The following is a 16,959-nucleotide window of genomic DNA, read 5'->3' as shown; positions in this document are numbered from 1 at the left end:
GGTCGAAGAGATGTAAAGGTTTTTTTTGGCATTTTGAATTGTTATTATTTCTATTACTTTTGGCTTAACCGTATAAATTAAAATTCCATTTTGTGAGATTGAATATGAGTATGAAGGAGATAATATGTTGGTTTTAGTAGTTTTACATTGGCCTGCCAAAATTTGTATACTTTTTATATCTGAATGAAATGTACACTCATGGTATGTAAATTCATTTTTTTAGAAAATAATTAATAATGACCTCTAAAAGTGCGCTAATTATATTTTTAATGGCTATTTTTTCTAAATAAAGCTCATTAAGTACTGACAGACCGTATAACCGGAAAGTCGCGGACAATTTGGATGGTGGGTGTATCATGTCGAGCGTTTGCCACTTAAACTTGACATGAGCAAAACACTAACATAACAAGGAGATGGCTTGCATGTCCTTTCACATGAACAGCTCATAAAAATGCGATGCGAGCTGACAACACTTTTGTGCTTTATGTGTTAGCCGAGTCGAGTCCTTCTAAGCGAATTCCACCCACCTGGAGGCTCCACTTCTCTCACCTGGTGTTCAGGTTTCATGCCTGCAGCGGCACCCGCCCTATCTACTTTCAGTCCGAACCAACGAGATATATATATGATATGTGGCATGTGTGATGGGGATTCCCCCTTTTCAAGAATGAACGTGGGATGTGTTAATTACAGAAAAATTGCGAGAATTTGTATTATTTACTTTGCTATCAGCACTGAAGCTGAGCTTTTCTTTGTTCGCCTCTTGTTGCGTGTCTCCTGTACAATTGCAGGTGTGCCTGCGAAGGACGTTGTCAAGGAAATCTCAGTCGGTTAAACATTTTTGCATTAGGTTAGCTCTCCAGTAAGTGAGCTGACTGACGTGTGTAAATACACGGTTTTACTTACATGAAGGAATAGTATACTTAAGGATGTAAGTCTAAAAGGACTCGACATTCATATTACTACATTTGATTTTTTTTGGAAACATTATTCATAAAATTTTTTATTATTATTATTATTATTATAAAACAAGGACTTTCTACATGCAAAACTTAGATAAGTTTTCTTATCCCGTGTTTAATTATAAGTTGGAGTAAAAAATAAACTTTATGGTTAGAAAACATCTGAATATTTTATAGTATATTCTATACCTCCTTGGAGCGAAAATAATTTTTTTTCATTTTAAAAAAGTATATACTTACATATACGAATATTTTATAGTATAATCGTTATATCCATAGAGGAAAAATACTTTTTTTATTGAAAAAGAATTTTTTATTGGGGTGTTAGTTTTGGCTCTTAAATTAAATAACTTATTCATATTATTTTCGACGTGTAAGAAATATAAAAAATGGTTTCCCCAGCGTTTAGCAATCATATCCCCATTTCAATAGCCAGTTTGAATCAAGGCTTTCTGTCATTCTTTTTAGCCCTTCGGCATTCTTCTTTGGCATTCCATTTTAATTGTCTTTGGCGATTTGGCCAAGGTTTGTGCTGTGTGTGTATGTGCTTGAACTGGTGTGGCATTGTCCTTCCGATTCTTGTTCTTGGTACTTGGTCCTTGGCTCTGTTGTTATTGCATTCCTTTGCTTTGGTTTTTCGCAGCGCGTAAATAAATTTCATATCATGACATTTATTACTGACCCTTAAGCCCACTCCGCCACCCAATCCGCAATCCGAAACCCACAAGCCCGATACATGTGGGCCTGGAGATTACCAACAGTTTTCCCATCTCGCCCCCCAGTTTTTCCCATTCCCAACGGTTTCCCAATGGCTTTTTGCACAGCCGCAGCGGTTACAATTTTCATTTAAGATTTGTTTTCGCTTTTTTAGTTGCTTTTTTTGTGTCAGTTTCTCTTTGCCCTCACACACACACACTCGTACATTTGATTTATTTTAGCACTCAGGGGGCGGGGCAGTGGGCGGAGGGCGTGAGGCAGGTCAGGTTAAAGGGCGAACAATGACGAGAAATGCAAAACAAATGCAAAGGAAATGAACGAGGCCTGAAATGAATGCGCAATGAATGGGCCAAACGAATGAAAAGTGTGTGGAGATGAAGACGAAGATTAAATGTAAGTGGACGTCGCCCAGAAACAATTGTAGTTAATTTACGCGTAGCGTAGAGAGAAATGCATAACAAATTAATGAGAATTCCAGCGTAAATAAAGGCACTGGGAGAAAGTAATTCAAGAATATTTTATTATATATAAATTATAACAAACAATTTGCGGAGGAGAAACTTTAATGTGTTTTTATATGTCTAAAAGTATGCAACACAGCTTAGACACCTAAATTTATTTATTGCAGTGATTTTAAAATGGAAGTGGTCTTTAATTTTGCCTAAAAGTAGACAGCAATCTAAGTTAAAAACTTAAAAAATGTTGCATACTTTTAGACACTTTTATTAAAGAATCTTCAAAAGCATGTTTATTGTTTTGGCACAAGCATGCGCAACCAAGTTAGCTATTGGAATATTAATAATGATCACTATTTAAGCCCTATATTGACGATCATATTTATTGTTCAGTGCAGTAAAAGAACTCAAGAATGGACCTCGCTTAAGGCCTCGGAGCTCCTTTGTCCTTTTGAGTATCCTCTCTTTCAAAACTTACTTGACTGTGAAATAAGCGGACAACGAGAGATCTCCAGCCTGAATAAAAGGCAGTGAAAGGAATAAAAACAACAAGAAGGAAAAACGCATTGTCTTTGTCTTTTGCATAATTTATTTATATTTTCATTTTCATCGGGCGTAATTCGCGTTGTTAAATTGAAGAAGCGGCAGCGGGCAGATGCCTACATTTCCGGCTCAGCAAATAATTACAAGCTTAATAACAAATTTAATATGGCTCGGCCTCGAAGGCCGGTCATTTTATTTATTGTTTACCCTTTGTGCCTCCTTTCATCCTGGCACGTGTTCGTGTGTGTGTGTGCGAGGTCCTTGGTCCGTGCTACCTTTAACTGTTTATATGCGCACACGCTCCTTGCCTTTTAATGAGCCAACAACAATGAGCATGTCCTTCGTCCGGCGACCCTTTTATTTGCTGCCCATTCGCTTACAGTCGCCGTAAGTCGGCATTGCAGCCCCCGCACAAACACACAGCTACAGAGTCCCACGAAATCGTCCTTTCGTCCTTATTTACACTTGTCAGCCCCCAAACTCCGGCAGCCAGTAACATGCTCTTTGTCGCTCTTTAAGTCGTCTGAAGAGCTGTTGGCCTTGCAATTAGTTGAGGAGCATGTCAGGCATTCTTCTGCTTCTTCCGCCTGCTGCAGCGCCAATTTTGATGACCATGTTGCGCCCCAGGACCTCTTCAGAGTTGCTCACTTAAGGAAGTTCCCGGAGAGCGTTATTTAGATGATACAGCTAATTGCCCAGCCAAGGTCTCAGCCAGAAGAGCAGCAAAGATATTAAAATGGGCTTGTTTTTTATATGCTTTTACTTAAAAATTTCTTCTCTCTTTTCTCCATGAGAAGTTAGAGAATAAAGGACATCATTTTAAGAACTTAAAAAGCTTTTTGCAAATTTTAACTTAATCCTGCTAGCTGTGACTCAAAGCATTTTCTCATGACACTGGCATATACAAACTAGGAAAACAGAAAGTTTGAATATTTAATAAACGAAACGAAAAAAATTTTCTTGTAAGAATCCGAAGAATGGGTAAGATTTACCATGAATTTCAGAAGATAACCTCTAACTTTTGCTGCCTGCAGACGCCAAAGGATGTGAAAAGGAACTGCGACTGGATCCGCCGCTCTTCGTGACCTGTGACATGGACCAGTTCCGAGATCCGGACAAGAAACGAGCCGCCAACGACGCCTGCGAGGAGCTGGACAAGCTGGATGCCCAGGACGAGATCAGTGTGTCGAGCATCATCTCGGGCCTGCTGCGACCCATCGAGCCCTCGGACGATCAGTTCAAGGAGTGCGACTGGGGCATCAATCCCAAGCACTTCCTGCCCACCAAGCAGGCGGTGATCTTCAAGGAGCAGCTGTTCATCTCAAAGCTGCGGAATACCAACTGCAAGCTCAACGAGAACCTGAAGATCTTCTTCGAGCGCGAGCTGGAGCAGATTGGCCGGTTCTGCCTGAATGTGGAGGAGTCCTTCGACGGCTACGTGGTCTTCAGCAGCAGCAAGATGAAGAAGGGCAAGGGGCTGGTGGAGTGTGGCCACCAGCTGAAGGGCAAGTACGACGACAAGTTCCTGCTGATCTGCGAGAAGAGGTCAGAGTTCGATCGCATCGATAACACGCGGGTGGAGAAGACTCTGGAGCTGCGCAATCATGCGGACCTGATGCTCACCGCCATTCGCGAAACCAAGATCAACGAGGAGGTGCAGCGCTTCAAGGCGCGCATCGACATCAAGGATCGCGACCATGTGTTCGTCCTCGATGGTGGCATCATGCTGCTGATGCGCCACCTGATCTGCAACAACTTCGTGGGCAACTTCGAGTACTACACCATGAATCTGTACGGCCGAGTCCTGCGCTGCAATCTGGTGGTCTCCAAGGAACGCAAGGTGGTGCGCATCTTCTATCGCACCTACAAGAACGTGGTGCAGATCTTCACCCAGCAGTGCTTCAACGACGAGCTGCAGGATGTGGCCGAGACCTTCATGACCCCCGAGGGTCGAATCGTCCTGCACTACTGGCGGGGCTACAACTACCTCCTGCACGCCGCCTGCATGCCGCCCAAGCGGAAGGAGCCCATCCTGCCCAAGCTGGAGCTGTGCTGGCGCCAAAACGAGCAGCTGGCCCGCAAGTTCCGGGAGCTCAAGGCCCTCAACTACGAGAACGCCACCAATTATCTGAGCAGCAACTCGCAGCTGGCGGATTTCATGCAGGACTACGTCCTCAACCTGCTACGGTATAAGCCCAGCAATGTCCTCGAGTTCTCCATCATGTTCTTCCAGAATATGGCCAAGTAAAATTCGGTCTCTAACTGGGTCCTATCTAAATTTTTAGTTTTAGGTATAAAAAACTAAGCCACTTTCGGAGGGTGTTAATATTATTATATTTCTTGTTTGAGTTTAAGTGGTTTCAAAATAAAGTTGAATAAGTGAAAATGTATTTTCTATCTATGTATCTAACTGTGAACCTATGTATGCTGATTAATGCTATGCATTAAACATTTTATGCTAAAAATATTATATATTATAAACCTATTAAAATTATGTGTGAAATAGGAAAATAAATATCTCTTCAATGTAGTAACCGTTGCCAATGGGCCAAACTCAATATTGTAGCACCCCAGCAACCTATTTCTTTGTTTGCGACCTTCAAACAATCATTCGAAATTTTCAGCTTTAGTCTGTCCCCAAACACCAAACGAAACACATTCGCAGTTCTGTAGACTCCATCTGATTTTTTTGTAATTTTACAAGTTGAAAGTTAAGAGTTGACCGAAAATGAATTGCTTGGAGAAGAAATCGCCGGAGGCGATTGCCGAATGCAAGGGCAAGACCATAGAGTTGAATCCTGGATCGGCTTGTCCGGCCCCGCTGATCTGTCCCCTGCCGGAGGAGCCTCCCTCCCACCGCCTAAAGAAAGCACCGCAGCCCGCCCTCGTGGGCTTGACCCCTCACCCCGATGAGGCCGCCCAGCAGCACCTGGTGATGAACATAGTGGGTGCCGCCCAGGACCACCAGAAGCTGCAGGGGGACCTTCAGGCGGGAGTTGACCAGCAGCAGATGCAAATGGCCGACATCCGGGCTGAGCAATACAAACAGTCGCAGAGGCCGGTGAAAGTGGAGGAGATGCAATTTGCGGTGAGTGTTAAAAATGGCAAATAGTGGCTAGAAATCATTTATCATTATATACCATCTGGTGATGAAGAGGAACCACCGGAAAACTGAAAATATATATACTCATAAATTCTTATCGTCCTAGCGTACAATGGATCCTGAAGCGGATGACCTGCGAAATCCACCATGCTACTTGCCCCAGCAGGGCGATGAGTTGCCCCACAAGGATCAGCTGATGCCCATGGGCCCCATCGGGCCATGGGCTTCCGGCAAGGTGGACTGGAGTCCCATGGCGGGTATCACAGGAACACGACCCGTTGTGGATCGCTACTCCATCACTCGATACAGTCCCAACGAGTGGCGCACCAGGAACCACGAGACGGTGCAGGTGGTCAACAGCAGTCTGGGCAGGGCGGATAAGTAAGAATGCAGGTTTGGATTGGTAGAACCTTTAGTTAACCCCTCCCCCAATCTTAATCCACAGAAACCGCTTCAGCTCGACCACTGAGTTCCTGAGACTCTCTGCCCTGGTGGCCAAGTCGCAGAGTGAGACCACCGACAAGCTGAGGATCCGTTCGCAGCTGATTGGCAAGTGGAAGAACACGCTGGAGAACGCCATCAAGGCCATGGCCGATGAGATCTCCACAATGGAGGTGGAACGCATCAAGCTGAGGAAGTCCATGGTGGTCCTGGGAGTGCCCGAATCGATTGCCAAGGAGTGCATTGAGAAGCGGGCGACGAGGCCGGATACGGAACTGGTGCGCGACCAGGTGGAGGAGGAGCTGGTCAACGAGCTGGCCCTGATAGCCGAGATCCGCAGGCTGTTGATGAAGACACTGGACGACTTTAACACCCAGCAGGTGGAGAATCGCACGGCTCGCCAGCGCCTGGAATACGATTGGAGTGACAAGAAGGAGGCGTACGAGATCGATACCCTGAACACGGGGCTGAACAATAGCTCCAGGATCATAATGTTCCGACCGGGAGCCGTGCGACAGCCACCGGAACAGGCCTCCGAGAAGTACTGGGAGCACTTCAGCATGGAGACCCTGGACGAATGCGAAAAGTGTCGCCTCAAGTCAGTAGCCCTGCGTAATACACTGAACTCCACCCTGATGAATGCTGCCAGGGATATTCGCACACAGGCTGATGTCGTGGAGAAGGCCCTGACCTCCAGGATCAACTGCACCCAGGAGGCGGTGCAGCGCTTCGAGAATGACTTGAAGAACATTCTGCAGGGTCTGGCGGATGTGGAGAACCGCATTGAGCAGATGAAACGGCGCATTGGCTCCTTCGATTGCTCCATGAAGGTGGCCCAAACGCGCATGGACAACCGCAGCTACCGGCCCAATGTGGAGAACTGCCGGGACTTGGCCCAGCAGGAGCTCATCGATGGCGTGCACACCATCCAGAGCAGCGTTTCGGCGCTGCTCCATGAACTGGAGGAGGCGGAGCGGGTCAAGACGGATCTGGTCACTTCCCGAGCCCGCCTCGAACGGGAAATAATGCTCAAGAGGCGCAGCCTCTTCATCGATCGGGAGCGCTGCATGTTGATGCGATCGCATTATCCTTCGGCAAACACTCTTAGTGGTTCCGCCACGTCGTAAAAGGGGTTCCTTTATTTTGATGAGTCTAAATTGTTGAGTGTTACCAATATGACTGCGGTTCTAAATTGAGTGGGTTAATATTTGGTTTTCTTTTTTTTTAATTTTTTGATCCTAACTGATAAACCAAAATTTACAAGTGCTTAAATGTTTAAGTACTAAGTATAATAATTGGTTATTACCAATTTGACTAGGAATCCAAATTGAGTGGTTAAATTGTTCAAAAGAACCGAGAAGGGGTTTTAGCAGGGTACCAAAAATTTACAAGTGTTAAATTGTGTGAATAAATGTAGTGCTTTTAAAAAAAATATCCTGTATTGACTGCTATACTGTAAAAAATAATGTACATAAGATTTAAAAAGATAGAAGATTAAAGAATAAATATATTGGCACTCTTCATATACATTTATTTTTAAAATATCTCTCTTGGACCCATAACGTAATTTATAATTCATATTTGTTCTTGACGCCTTGGGTGTTTCAGAGCCTCTGAAAACCATACCGCCTAAGAACCTAATTGGCGGATTTTGGAATTAGCCCAAAGCCCTTAAGTTCTTTTTAATAAATGCAATAAAATGCCATTAGAGGGAAATCAGACACGTTTGGAAATCCATATAACTGAAAGAAATATGTTGCCAACTTCCCGGCGACCTCCACACACACGTGTTGGATGTTGGCCCAAGTACTTACCGAAACACGTTCAACAGCTAGAACAACACGTACTCAATTTAGAGATACACGCCCGGGAAAGGAGAAAGGCGGACTGATATTGATATGGAGGTAGTTGAACATTCGTTAATGTTTGCCCTCCCTGGAGCAGCAAATGTAGGGACACTTTGGTCCTGGCTCGGGGTGATCGGAATATACATGTGGAACGATTCGGCTGGGAAGCCAATAAATTACAGGGCGAACTCAGTATGGCGTGCTGGAATTTCCAATTGAAAATGGAAAACGTTATGTCTCATTGAGGCCATTTTCCTCTCTTAGCATTGTAGTCGCCATATTTGTCTACTATTTCCACATTGGCCAAAAGTCGCAGCGATACACTTAAAAAAGGGAAAGAAAATACCAAGGAATGCGACTTGTCTCCTGTCTGTCTTGAATTGTCTCTCGCATTTTCCTTCCTTCCACATACGTGCAAAACACTCGTCGGCCAAGATTTATTGCCAGGGAACGTGTTGTTTTTCATGTTGGCCAGAGCTGCCACGGGCAAAGGGTTGATGGCTTGGAGAAGACGCTTGCAGATGGATTCCCAAGAGGTTTTCCCATCACCAAGGTCAAGGATAGTCGATGATTGATTGGATACATTTTAATTGTTGAGCAAATATGCAAACACGGCTTACTTAATAAAAATAATAGGCAAGGAAAAATAGACTCTTAAAGGTTTGATTGTATCATAAACATGTTGATTGTTGGTTTTCTTCAATAACTTAGTTGAACTTTAAAGATTTCCCCAACTTCTCAGTCATCTTGGAGTAAATCACCAAAGTAAATGCCATAATTTGATATTTCCTTGGCCCTTGTCTACTCTTTTCTGTTATTAATTGCAGATATAAAGTTCACTCTGTCTACCCGAAAGTTGTCTCCTTCAGAATCACTTAAAACAGAATTTAATTGCTGTGTTGTACCACAAGTAATTTGAACTTAAAATTCGCAAGGAACAGGAATTTCCCAGACAAGTCCATTACCACAAAGCCAGTCTCTGGGGCATCAAGCAGCCATTACTCAAATTTTTCACTCTGCTTTAGTTCTGGGCTGTCTTAAAAAGGAAATATCGCTTTTCTTATGTATGCTGTTAATATTTCGTAATGCCGGTAAAAATCACAGCGTGTGGTTATCGCAGTCAACTGAGAAAAAAAATAAAAAGGCAAGTAAAAGGAAGCATTGCATACATTTTGGCGCTGGAGCGCGCACGCAAAAATGGGCGACCGTTTTTGTCCTGGCACCATGTGGCTAAGAAAAAATCTGTTGCATACTGTTTGCGGTGAAACGCAAAAAATGTTATATTTCTGCTGCCCCGCTGGGAAACTGCGGAAAATAAATCCGAAAATGTCCCAAAAAATATATGTATAGCCTACATGAGGTTTAAAATACAATTCTTTTAAGGTCCCGATGAAATTTTCGGGTATCCTTTTTCTATGGACGGCTTTAAGTTGAATGCTATTCGGGGTGAAAAAAAAAGTTTTCGTGAAACTATTCCCAGTTGGAGATGTAAAGTTGAATGCCACACCTTCGACCCTGGGAGGCCATAATTTAACTTCAACGCAGCAAGACATGCAATTTAATTTTAACAAAACCTGACATTATCACACCAGCCAACAACGGGCTTTCTCCGCACACACACAAAGAGAAGGAGTTGGGCCAGGACGGAGGGAGGGTCGAGCGGTGGCGGCAACACAAAGTTAGTAACATAATAAGTAGCAATTTTCGGTTTCCGCTTTCCGGGCCAAGCGGCAGCAGCGTCAGTGGCTGCAACCTACCATAAAAATACATAAAATGGCTCCGGCTAAAAGAAAGCCCAGAGAGCAGAGCGAAAAACCCATCCGCACACACTCGGTGCCCCCTGGTGCCCACTGGCATCCCCAGCACCGGCATCCCCCCCAGGTTCAGGGCAAAGAGCCAGGGAATGCCAGCCGGAATCGGAATTGGGATCGGGCTGGAGCGGCGGGCAGGCGGGCCGGTCTCCTTGCCAAGAAAGTATACTAACTGCATGCGGAGTAAATTGGTATTTTATAGTTGCAGCCTGCAACTGCTGCCCGAGCTGCTCTCAGGTGCCAGCAGCTGCTCCTCGGTGAAACTGAGATGCGCCACGCTAGCCGGGGCCAGGGATTCTGGGAAACTCTTTCGCTAAGAGGGACTCGGTCCTAGAAATCCACATAAACGTGCATTCCTTAATAGTCGAGCATCATTTTTACATTGCAGATATCTTCTAAACTATTTAGAAGTTTGGATGAACTATAAAATAATCGCTTTAAAAATATATATTTTAGATTTAAGACATACTTTGATACCATACAATTATGCATTCAATTATTTAATATTTTTATATAAATCTAATCTTAAATTTGTTTTTATTTAACAATGTAATCATCTTAAAAAACCCGTATAAAATATGTTATTGTTTCAACTTAAGATTATGAACAAAATTAAATTTTAAATTGAATATTGTACTTACATAGTAAACATTAAAGAGATGGAGCGGATTATATTTAAAACAATTGTCTTTTTGAAACTGAATATAAATAATAAATTATTTTTTAGACAATATTATTTGTTTGTAATACAATATTAAAACTTAAAATATAATATAGGTTACAATTTATCAGCGCTGCTATATCTACCCTCTTTCAGAAGAGATATTTTATTTTTGTAAGACATAGCCGAGAAACCTCCTTTTAAATTTAATTTTCGAAAATTATGTACCTTGGTTTTGTTTTCTATCCTTTAAGAAAACAATTTCTATCATACTTCGTAGTATGGCAGCAGGGTTCTTTTTGCCTTAAGCAAAGGTCTGTAGTTACATGCTTCCCCGATTTCTGAGAAGGCCTTAACCGAGCACGCTTCTTAACATTTTCTTAGAGAATCCTTTTCCGAGAACACCTCGGATAATCCCGGGAATGAAATGCCGCTGACTTCGCAAAGGCAGCTAAATTAGTTGCCGGCCACCTTCCGCATTCATGCCAAAGTCACTCAAAGCGACGACATCGGCGACAACGACAAGGACGACAACGACGACTATGATGATGATGGTGATGATGATGATGATGGGGATAGGATGAAGGATGCAGGGCGGGAGAGTGCGCGGCAGTGGGCGTGGCAGGACAACAAAGGTTGCCGGGGCTCGTTAGCATTTTACAACACTGGCATCGGCTGCAGCACGTAGCTCCTAAGATGATTTGTGACCAGCTGCAACTTTTTGTTGCCGCCTCCGGCAGCCATTTTTGATATTATTTCAGAGCTGCCTCGGCACTTCCGTTTCCGCCCTGCCTGCGCTGCATGTAAATGGGCTGGCTGCCGCTCCCCCTTTTTTTTGCGATCGCTTATCGGGCGCAGGAGGAGTGCAAGGATGCAGGGTGCAAGAATGCAAGGATGCAGGAATGTAGCGCTGCGTGTGCGAGGGAGCGAATTGAAGTTAATGTGGACGACTGATGATTTTATCTGGCACTGTTGACTTGTTGACTTTGCGGGTTAACTGCTGCCATGTTTATGACTTCATTATGCTAATAAAAGTTATTATTTTCACCGCTTGGCAGTTTGTGAGAGGGGGTACAACTTAGCTTGGGCACCTACACGATACGGTGGTAAGTTTGCTTTCAAATGTTTGCTTGCTATTTTATTACGACTTAATTGTAAATCAAAGTGTGTACCTATACAAAAAACTAAAAACTTTTTTTTTAAATAATGGCTACATATATAAAAAGCTGCAAACGTTTACTATCTTAAGCCAAAATACATTTAGAACATATCATTTTATGTTATCCTTATATTATAAATTCAATTTTTTGAACACATTTTTAGACCTGCGCCTTGTATACCAAGCAAGATATTTCATCTAAAAATCTATAAATTTCACATAGATAGAAGGGAATTAATTAAAAAATAAGTATTTGAAAACATTAAATTTTTAAAGAACGCAAATAAATTGCAGGTAAGAAACCGGTCGCCTGCTGAGTGCTGATATGATAGCAATTCGTAGGTTTCTTGCCACAGACATTTGATGCATTTCACAGCATCATCACCTGCATCAGCATCTGCATCTGTCTGTGCAGATGTGCCCCACCTGAGCCAAACAAGCCGATTAGCATACGTTTAGCTCGCAACTTGGCAGAGGTGGCCCAACCGAGGACCCCCCATCCCATTCCGGAAATCAGTAGATCGTGTCAAAAGCATCAACCGAGGCGGAGCGGCAGCGTTGGCGCGGGGAGCCACAAGCTGCAGACTCCAGCCGGACAAGCCAACAACCCCGAAAACCCAAAAACCCCAACCAAACCCAAATGCACCGCTCTGTGTCCGGCTTTGCAGGCCCGGAACGCTGGCCACCGAGCGCTAATGCGGCGTGAATATGCAGGGACCAATGGTCGACGGGGGACGGGCGACGGGCGACGGTCGATGGACGTGGCCATGTCAGCTGGGGCCAGGCCGGCACGTTATCATCGTCAATGCACGATTTTTTGGCCGCTGTCAGGCCCAAATGTTTGCAAAGCATTTCCAGCACATCCCCAGCTAATGTGCGGTTTGGCGGTCGCCGGGAGATTAGCCCCGCCCCCGACCCACAGAACCTCCCGGCCCTCCATTTCCCACTCACTTTTCTTTTTGCCGTGTTGACGTTACCTGAAAAATCAAAATTCCAAATTCCAGCACGAGCCAGATTGTCGGGCATTTTATTACCAGGAATGCGTTGCCTTGCTCCACCTCTGGAAATGATTGAATGACATGCCCGAGGAGACAAGGACCCGGCCGAAAGGGAAGACAGTCCCAGATTCTGACACGTTTTACACACTTAATATATGCAGTGAAATGAGGTGGTTTTTTAATACAACAAATGGCTGGCATTCTCCGAAAATGACGCCTGAATGTCCTCTGAAGGCGCTTGAGAAAGTGACAAAAAGGAGAATGTTATTTAAACGGAGGCATATTTTCCATATAAACACTTCTTAACACCTTGTTCCCATAAATCTCAGGGTAAGGCCGCAGAATTTGTTAAATCTATAATTCAGTTTTGGAAAAACAAAAGAAAATTCTTTGGTTTTAATCCCAAAATGTTATATTGTTAAAAAAAAAGTTTAAATGTTTTTTTTTTTTAAGATACCTTTTTTTAACAATTCTTTTAACCAATATAAATTTTGCTTCTATTTTTTATAATTTGCGAATACAAAGTTTTTTTTAATAAGCCAGTTTTTGAAGGTATTCCCTTATGAAACCTTCAGTAGGTCCCACATATGTGTGTTATTATTACCCACTTTTCTATATCACTGCCATCTCGAGTTCCCCCAACTTTGCAGCCAAACTTCTCATTTACAATCTCTGTCGGCAAAGTGTGTAAAAAAGAGAAGCCCCGAAAGTTAAAACTCTGACTCAGATGTCATGGCTCGACTTTTGAGCCGGCGGAAAAAACTTTTCCTTTTCCCTCAGTCGCGGCCCAAAAATCATCCAGCTCCTGCGAATTCCTTGTTTGCGCATCCGCATGTGTGGGTGTTTGTTAGCCAGTCTGTTTGGGTGTGAGCCAGCATTGAGCTGTTTGTCTTTTAATTGTTTGCACTTAAGTCGTTTGTTTGTGTGCCTGTTTGCCTGTTTGCTCGTCTGCGTTTGTCTGCCTGGCAGGTTATGACTTTTGCGAGAAAAGTCGTTAGGAGTGCGCTCAAGCAAATTACGGCCACAAAGTATGGCACGCTTTTTCGGCGGAATTAATGCGCATTTAGGGTGGGGCACCTAAAAAATGATGCATACCAAGGTTTATAATCAGGGCCAGCTATAACTATTTGCATTAACAACCGAAAACGATGACAGCAATAAAATTTTCTTTAAGTAAACCTTTTTTTCAAACCTATGTAGGAACGTTGCGTTAAACGAATTTGGTTTTGGAAAAAAATAAATTTTAAGAATATGATTCTTATAATGAAAATAATAAGGGCTAATTTCGTATACCATATATAACACATAATACATTGCCTGATTTAATTTAACAAATTTTAAATGAAGGTAATTTAAGGTAAAACAAATTTATACGCTACATATTTATAACTTATCCAACGATTAAAAAGAATTTTAATCCCTTACATTATTTTAAATCGAAATAAAGAAAATCGAAGTTTAAGATCTTAAGATTTACTATACTATACATAGTGTAAAAAAATAATATGATTTAATGTTAATTGTTTGGGTTGTCTATGTTTTTTTATTAGCGAAGTAAAAATATCTATATCTTAATCAAATTTTAATAATTTTAGAGCTAGTTTGGCGCCTATAAGCTTTCAATCAACAGTGAAATATATCCCTCCCATTGAAACCCTGAAAAAGGTTGCCAAACATGTCATCTTCACCCCCATTTCCGCCCAGCACACCTGCAATCAAATGCAATGCCAATTGACTTATCTGTGCGGTCACTCCATCAGCGTTTCTACCACTCCTCCGTGTCCTTGGACACCCGGAGAAATAACTAAATGTTTGCCAGGACAAACAACAAGCGGAGCCCGGACGAATGCAATCCGAATCCTTAACCTTAACACTTGGCTAAATTGATACACACATCAAAGTTGCGTTGCAATAGCCTCAAATCTTTCCGTAAATCAAGCAAAATGCAAATTTCACTAAAAGCTGAGGACGAAACTGAACCGAAGGAAAGCGGAGACCACAAAACCAGTACACAGAAAGGGAGCAAAAAATGCAAAAGCGAATTGCGAAGGGAAAATTGTTGTCCAACTGGAGTTTGGTAGCCGAAAGTTTTTTGGGGCCAAAATGGCTGCCAGGTAAACGGACAACGTTGAGGTGGGAAAATCCCGACCCACCGCCCCCCGAAAGCCTTATTTATCACACGTATAGTCCCGGTCTCGATTCTCACCCCTCCATTACCAGATTTGGTTTCTGAAATCGCATACGAATGCTGGCCAATTGGATTTGGTTAGCCCAAGAGTTTGCCAAATGTCTGTGTGTGCGTTCGCATGGACCCTATCCAGATTGGGGTTCATCCGATATACATCTCTCCTCCGCAAGCCCCAGTGCACTGTACAAAATTGGGATCCTTCGTTGGCCTTCAAATAATTTAATTGTATTTATATATTTTATCCTTAACTTAATTATAATGCTAAATTTTTTTCCAGACTGTTCTGCTTTTTTGCATCAATCTCCTGAAAATTAGTAGTGCCCTCAACAGCCAGTTCAGAAACCGAACGTAAGCTTGGTCTAAAATGAGTTACTTTTTATAATTGAATTACACTTACTATCCTCATGGTGCTAGAAACTTGGTTGGATCGCTGGGTACACAAGTGTTTGGACCCCCTTCTGGTGGCGGACCTCCTCCGTGCTTCGGTCCCCCTCCTGGAGAACCATTTCCCCCCGTTTTGGATTTTCCCTTTTCCATTTCCCCCTTCTGGAGGATCGCTATGGATCGCTTAATGTGGATTGCTTCTCAAAAAATAAATCCAAGGTCAACGTATAACTTATTACAAATATTTTGGAATTTTCGTTATTTCATTTAAATTTTATTTTAATAAGAAGAACTAAGTGTGCGTTATTTTTTTGAGTGCCTGCTGGCTTCCTGTTGTTTATGTTGTCCCAAAAATTTCATGCCTGCCGCAAAATGGTAACGAAGAATTTCCTCAACGCCTTCCGATCAAGTTTTCCTTTTGAGCGTGGAATTCGTCATTTGATTTGCGTAAAAGTGGGGCCTCAAGTTGATTAAAAGCAAAGGCAGCAAGTGGGGCGAATCGGAAAATGACATTTCACCTTACTCGCTGGCATAATGCAATTTCCGCAGCAATTAAAAGCGAAATTTATTAATGCCAGCCGAAGTTGAAGTCGCGCCATTTTTGGTCTTATTTAATTAAACTGGGGCGGCGGGCATGTTTTATTTCAATTAGTCGCCGGGGCAACTGGAAGTTGCAATGCACAAAAACCTGTGCAAAATAATTAACTGCATGCAACAATTTCCGTGGCACTCCTAACTGCCGGCGATATTGAACCGAGTCCGCTGGGCCGGGCTGGGCTTTCCCATTTCCCTCGAATACATCGCATGTACGAAAATGGAAATCTGCATTTAATTTATTGATGCAACAGCAACTGAAACGGCGAGTGAATGGAAGCTCCGGCTGAGGATTTCCCTGCTGCGGCCCGTCGCCTAAATGTATGCAGCGTAAAATTGTTAAATGCGCGCTTAATCTGCATATAGGCGTGGATGCCACGCCCCGGCCACCAGCCCTCCGCCCACCACCCTCGTTGGCACCCGAAATTGTTTCATTTCCCCATTAAAATGTACGGGCGAAAATGTTAAACACTTTATTGGCTCAGCCACCGCCCTCCGAGCGCTCGCCGGTGGGCGTGGCAGGTCTACCTCCGATTGTTGCGGCTGTTTGCCACGTTAGCATATCTGTTTTTCATGTTCGCAGCACTAATCGGGCAACGTCCGTCTGTCCCGGGGGGTGGGGATCCCCCGGCCTCGGTCTCCCTAATGGGAAGGGATGCCAGGATGGGTTCATCGCAGACAGTTGCGCAGTGCATTCACACGATTCCGGGGGAGAGCTTTGCGATTTATCGCAGTCGGGGAACCAGAGGCTTCCTTGAGCCATGCCATGCCGAAATTTAAGTGGATTTTGCGGAATAATTGGACGTCATACAATAAATTTACAAAAAATACGGATTAATAGTGCACAGGGAAAAAAATTTATGAAATATGATGTAATAAATAATGTTTAAGATATTTGATATCCTTATCTAATTTAAAGAGTAACTTAAGGTAATATCTAAAACTTTTGTTTCTTTTTGGCTTTGAGAGAATTTTTAAATTATATTGTTTTACTATTCAAATATTAAGTAATATTTATATTAAGAAAACAGTTGATGAGATATGATCTCAGATATGATGATCTAGATATAAAGCGGTTTTATTATGATTTCAAACTTTT

The 16,959-nt window shown here is 43.0% G+C and overlaps 2 protein-coding genes and 1 long non-coding RNA gene across 3 annotated transcripts; all 3 read left to right on the top strand.

Moving 5' to 3' along the window:
* The first annotated feature begins 3,540 nt into the window (after positions 1-3,540).
* LOC108032410 (uncharacterized) lies at positions 3,541-5,064 on the top strand. Its single transcript, XM_017106230.2, has 2 exons — positions 3,541-3,655; positions 3,709-5,064. Exons 1-2 carry the CDS (start codon positions 3,652-3,654, stop codon positions 4,920-4,922), a joined length of 1,218 nt encoding a protein of 405 aa, XP_016961719.1. The 5' UTR covers positions 3,541-3,651; the 3' UTR covers positions 4,923-5,064.
* A 226-nt stretch (positions 5,065-5,290) lies between these two features.
* Positions 5,291-7,741, top strand: LOC108032403 (tektin-4). The gene is made up of 3 exons (XM_017106224.3): positions 5,291-5,762; positions 5,884-6,158; positions 6,223-7,741. Exons 1-3 carry the CDS (start codon positions 5,403-5,405, stop codon positions 7,343-7,345), a joined length of 1,758 nt encoding a protein of 585 aa, XP_016961713.1. The 5' UTR covers positions 5,291-5,402; the 3' UTR covers positions 7,346-7,741.
* A 6,926-nt stretch (positions 7,742-14,667) lies between these two features.
* Positions 14,668-15,424, top strand: LOC127010724 (uncharacterized). Its single transcript, XR_007763498.1, has 3 exons — positions 14,668-14,808; positions 15,160-15,230; positions 15,297-15,424. It is a non-coding gene; the product is annotated as an uncharacterized LOC127010724 (long non-coding RNA).
* Positions 15,425-16,959: the final 1,535 nt, after the last annotated feature.

The sequence above is a fragment of the Drosophila biarmipes genome, chromosome 2L, assembly GCF_025231255.1.
Source record: "Drosophila biarmipes strain raj3 chromosome 2L, RU_DBia_V1.1, whole genome shotgun sequence".
NCBI lineage: Eukaryota > Metazoa > Arthropoda > Insecta > Diptera > Drosophilidae > Drosophila > Drosophila biarmipes.
Note: the sequence above shows the minus strand (reverse complement) of the source record. Positions and strands in the feature narration are given on the sequence as shown.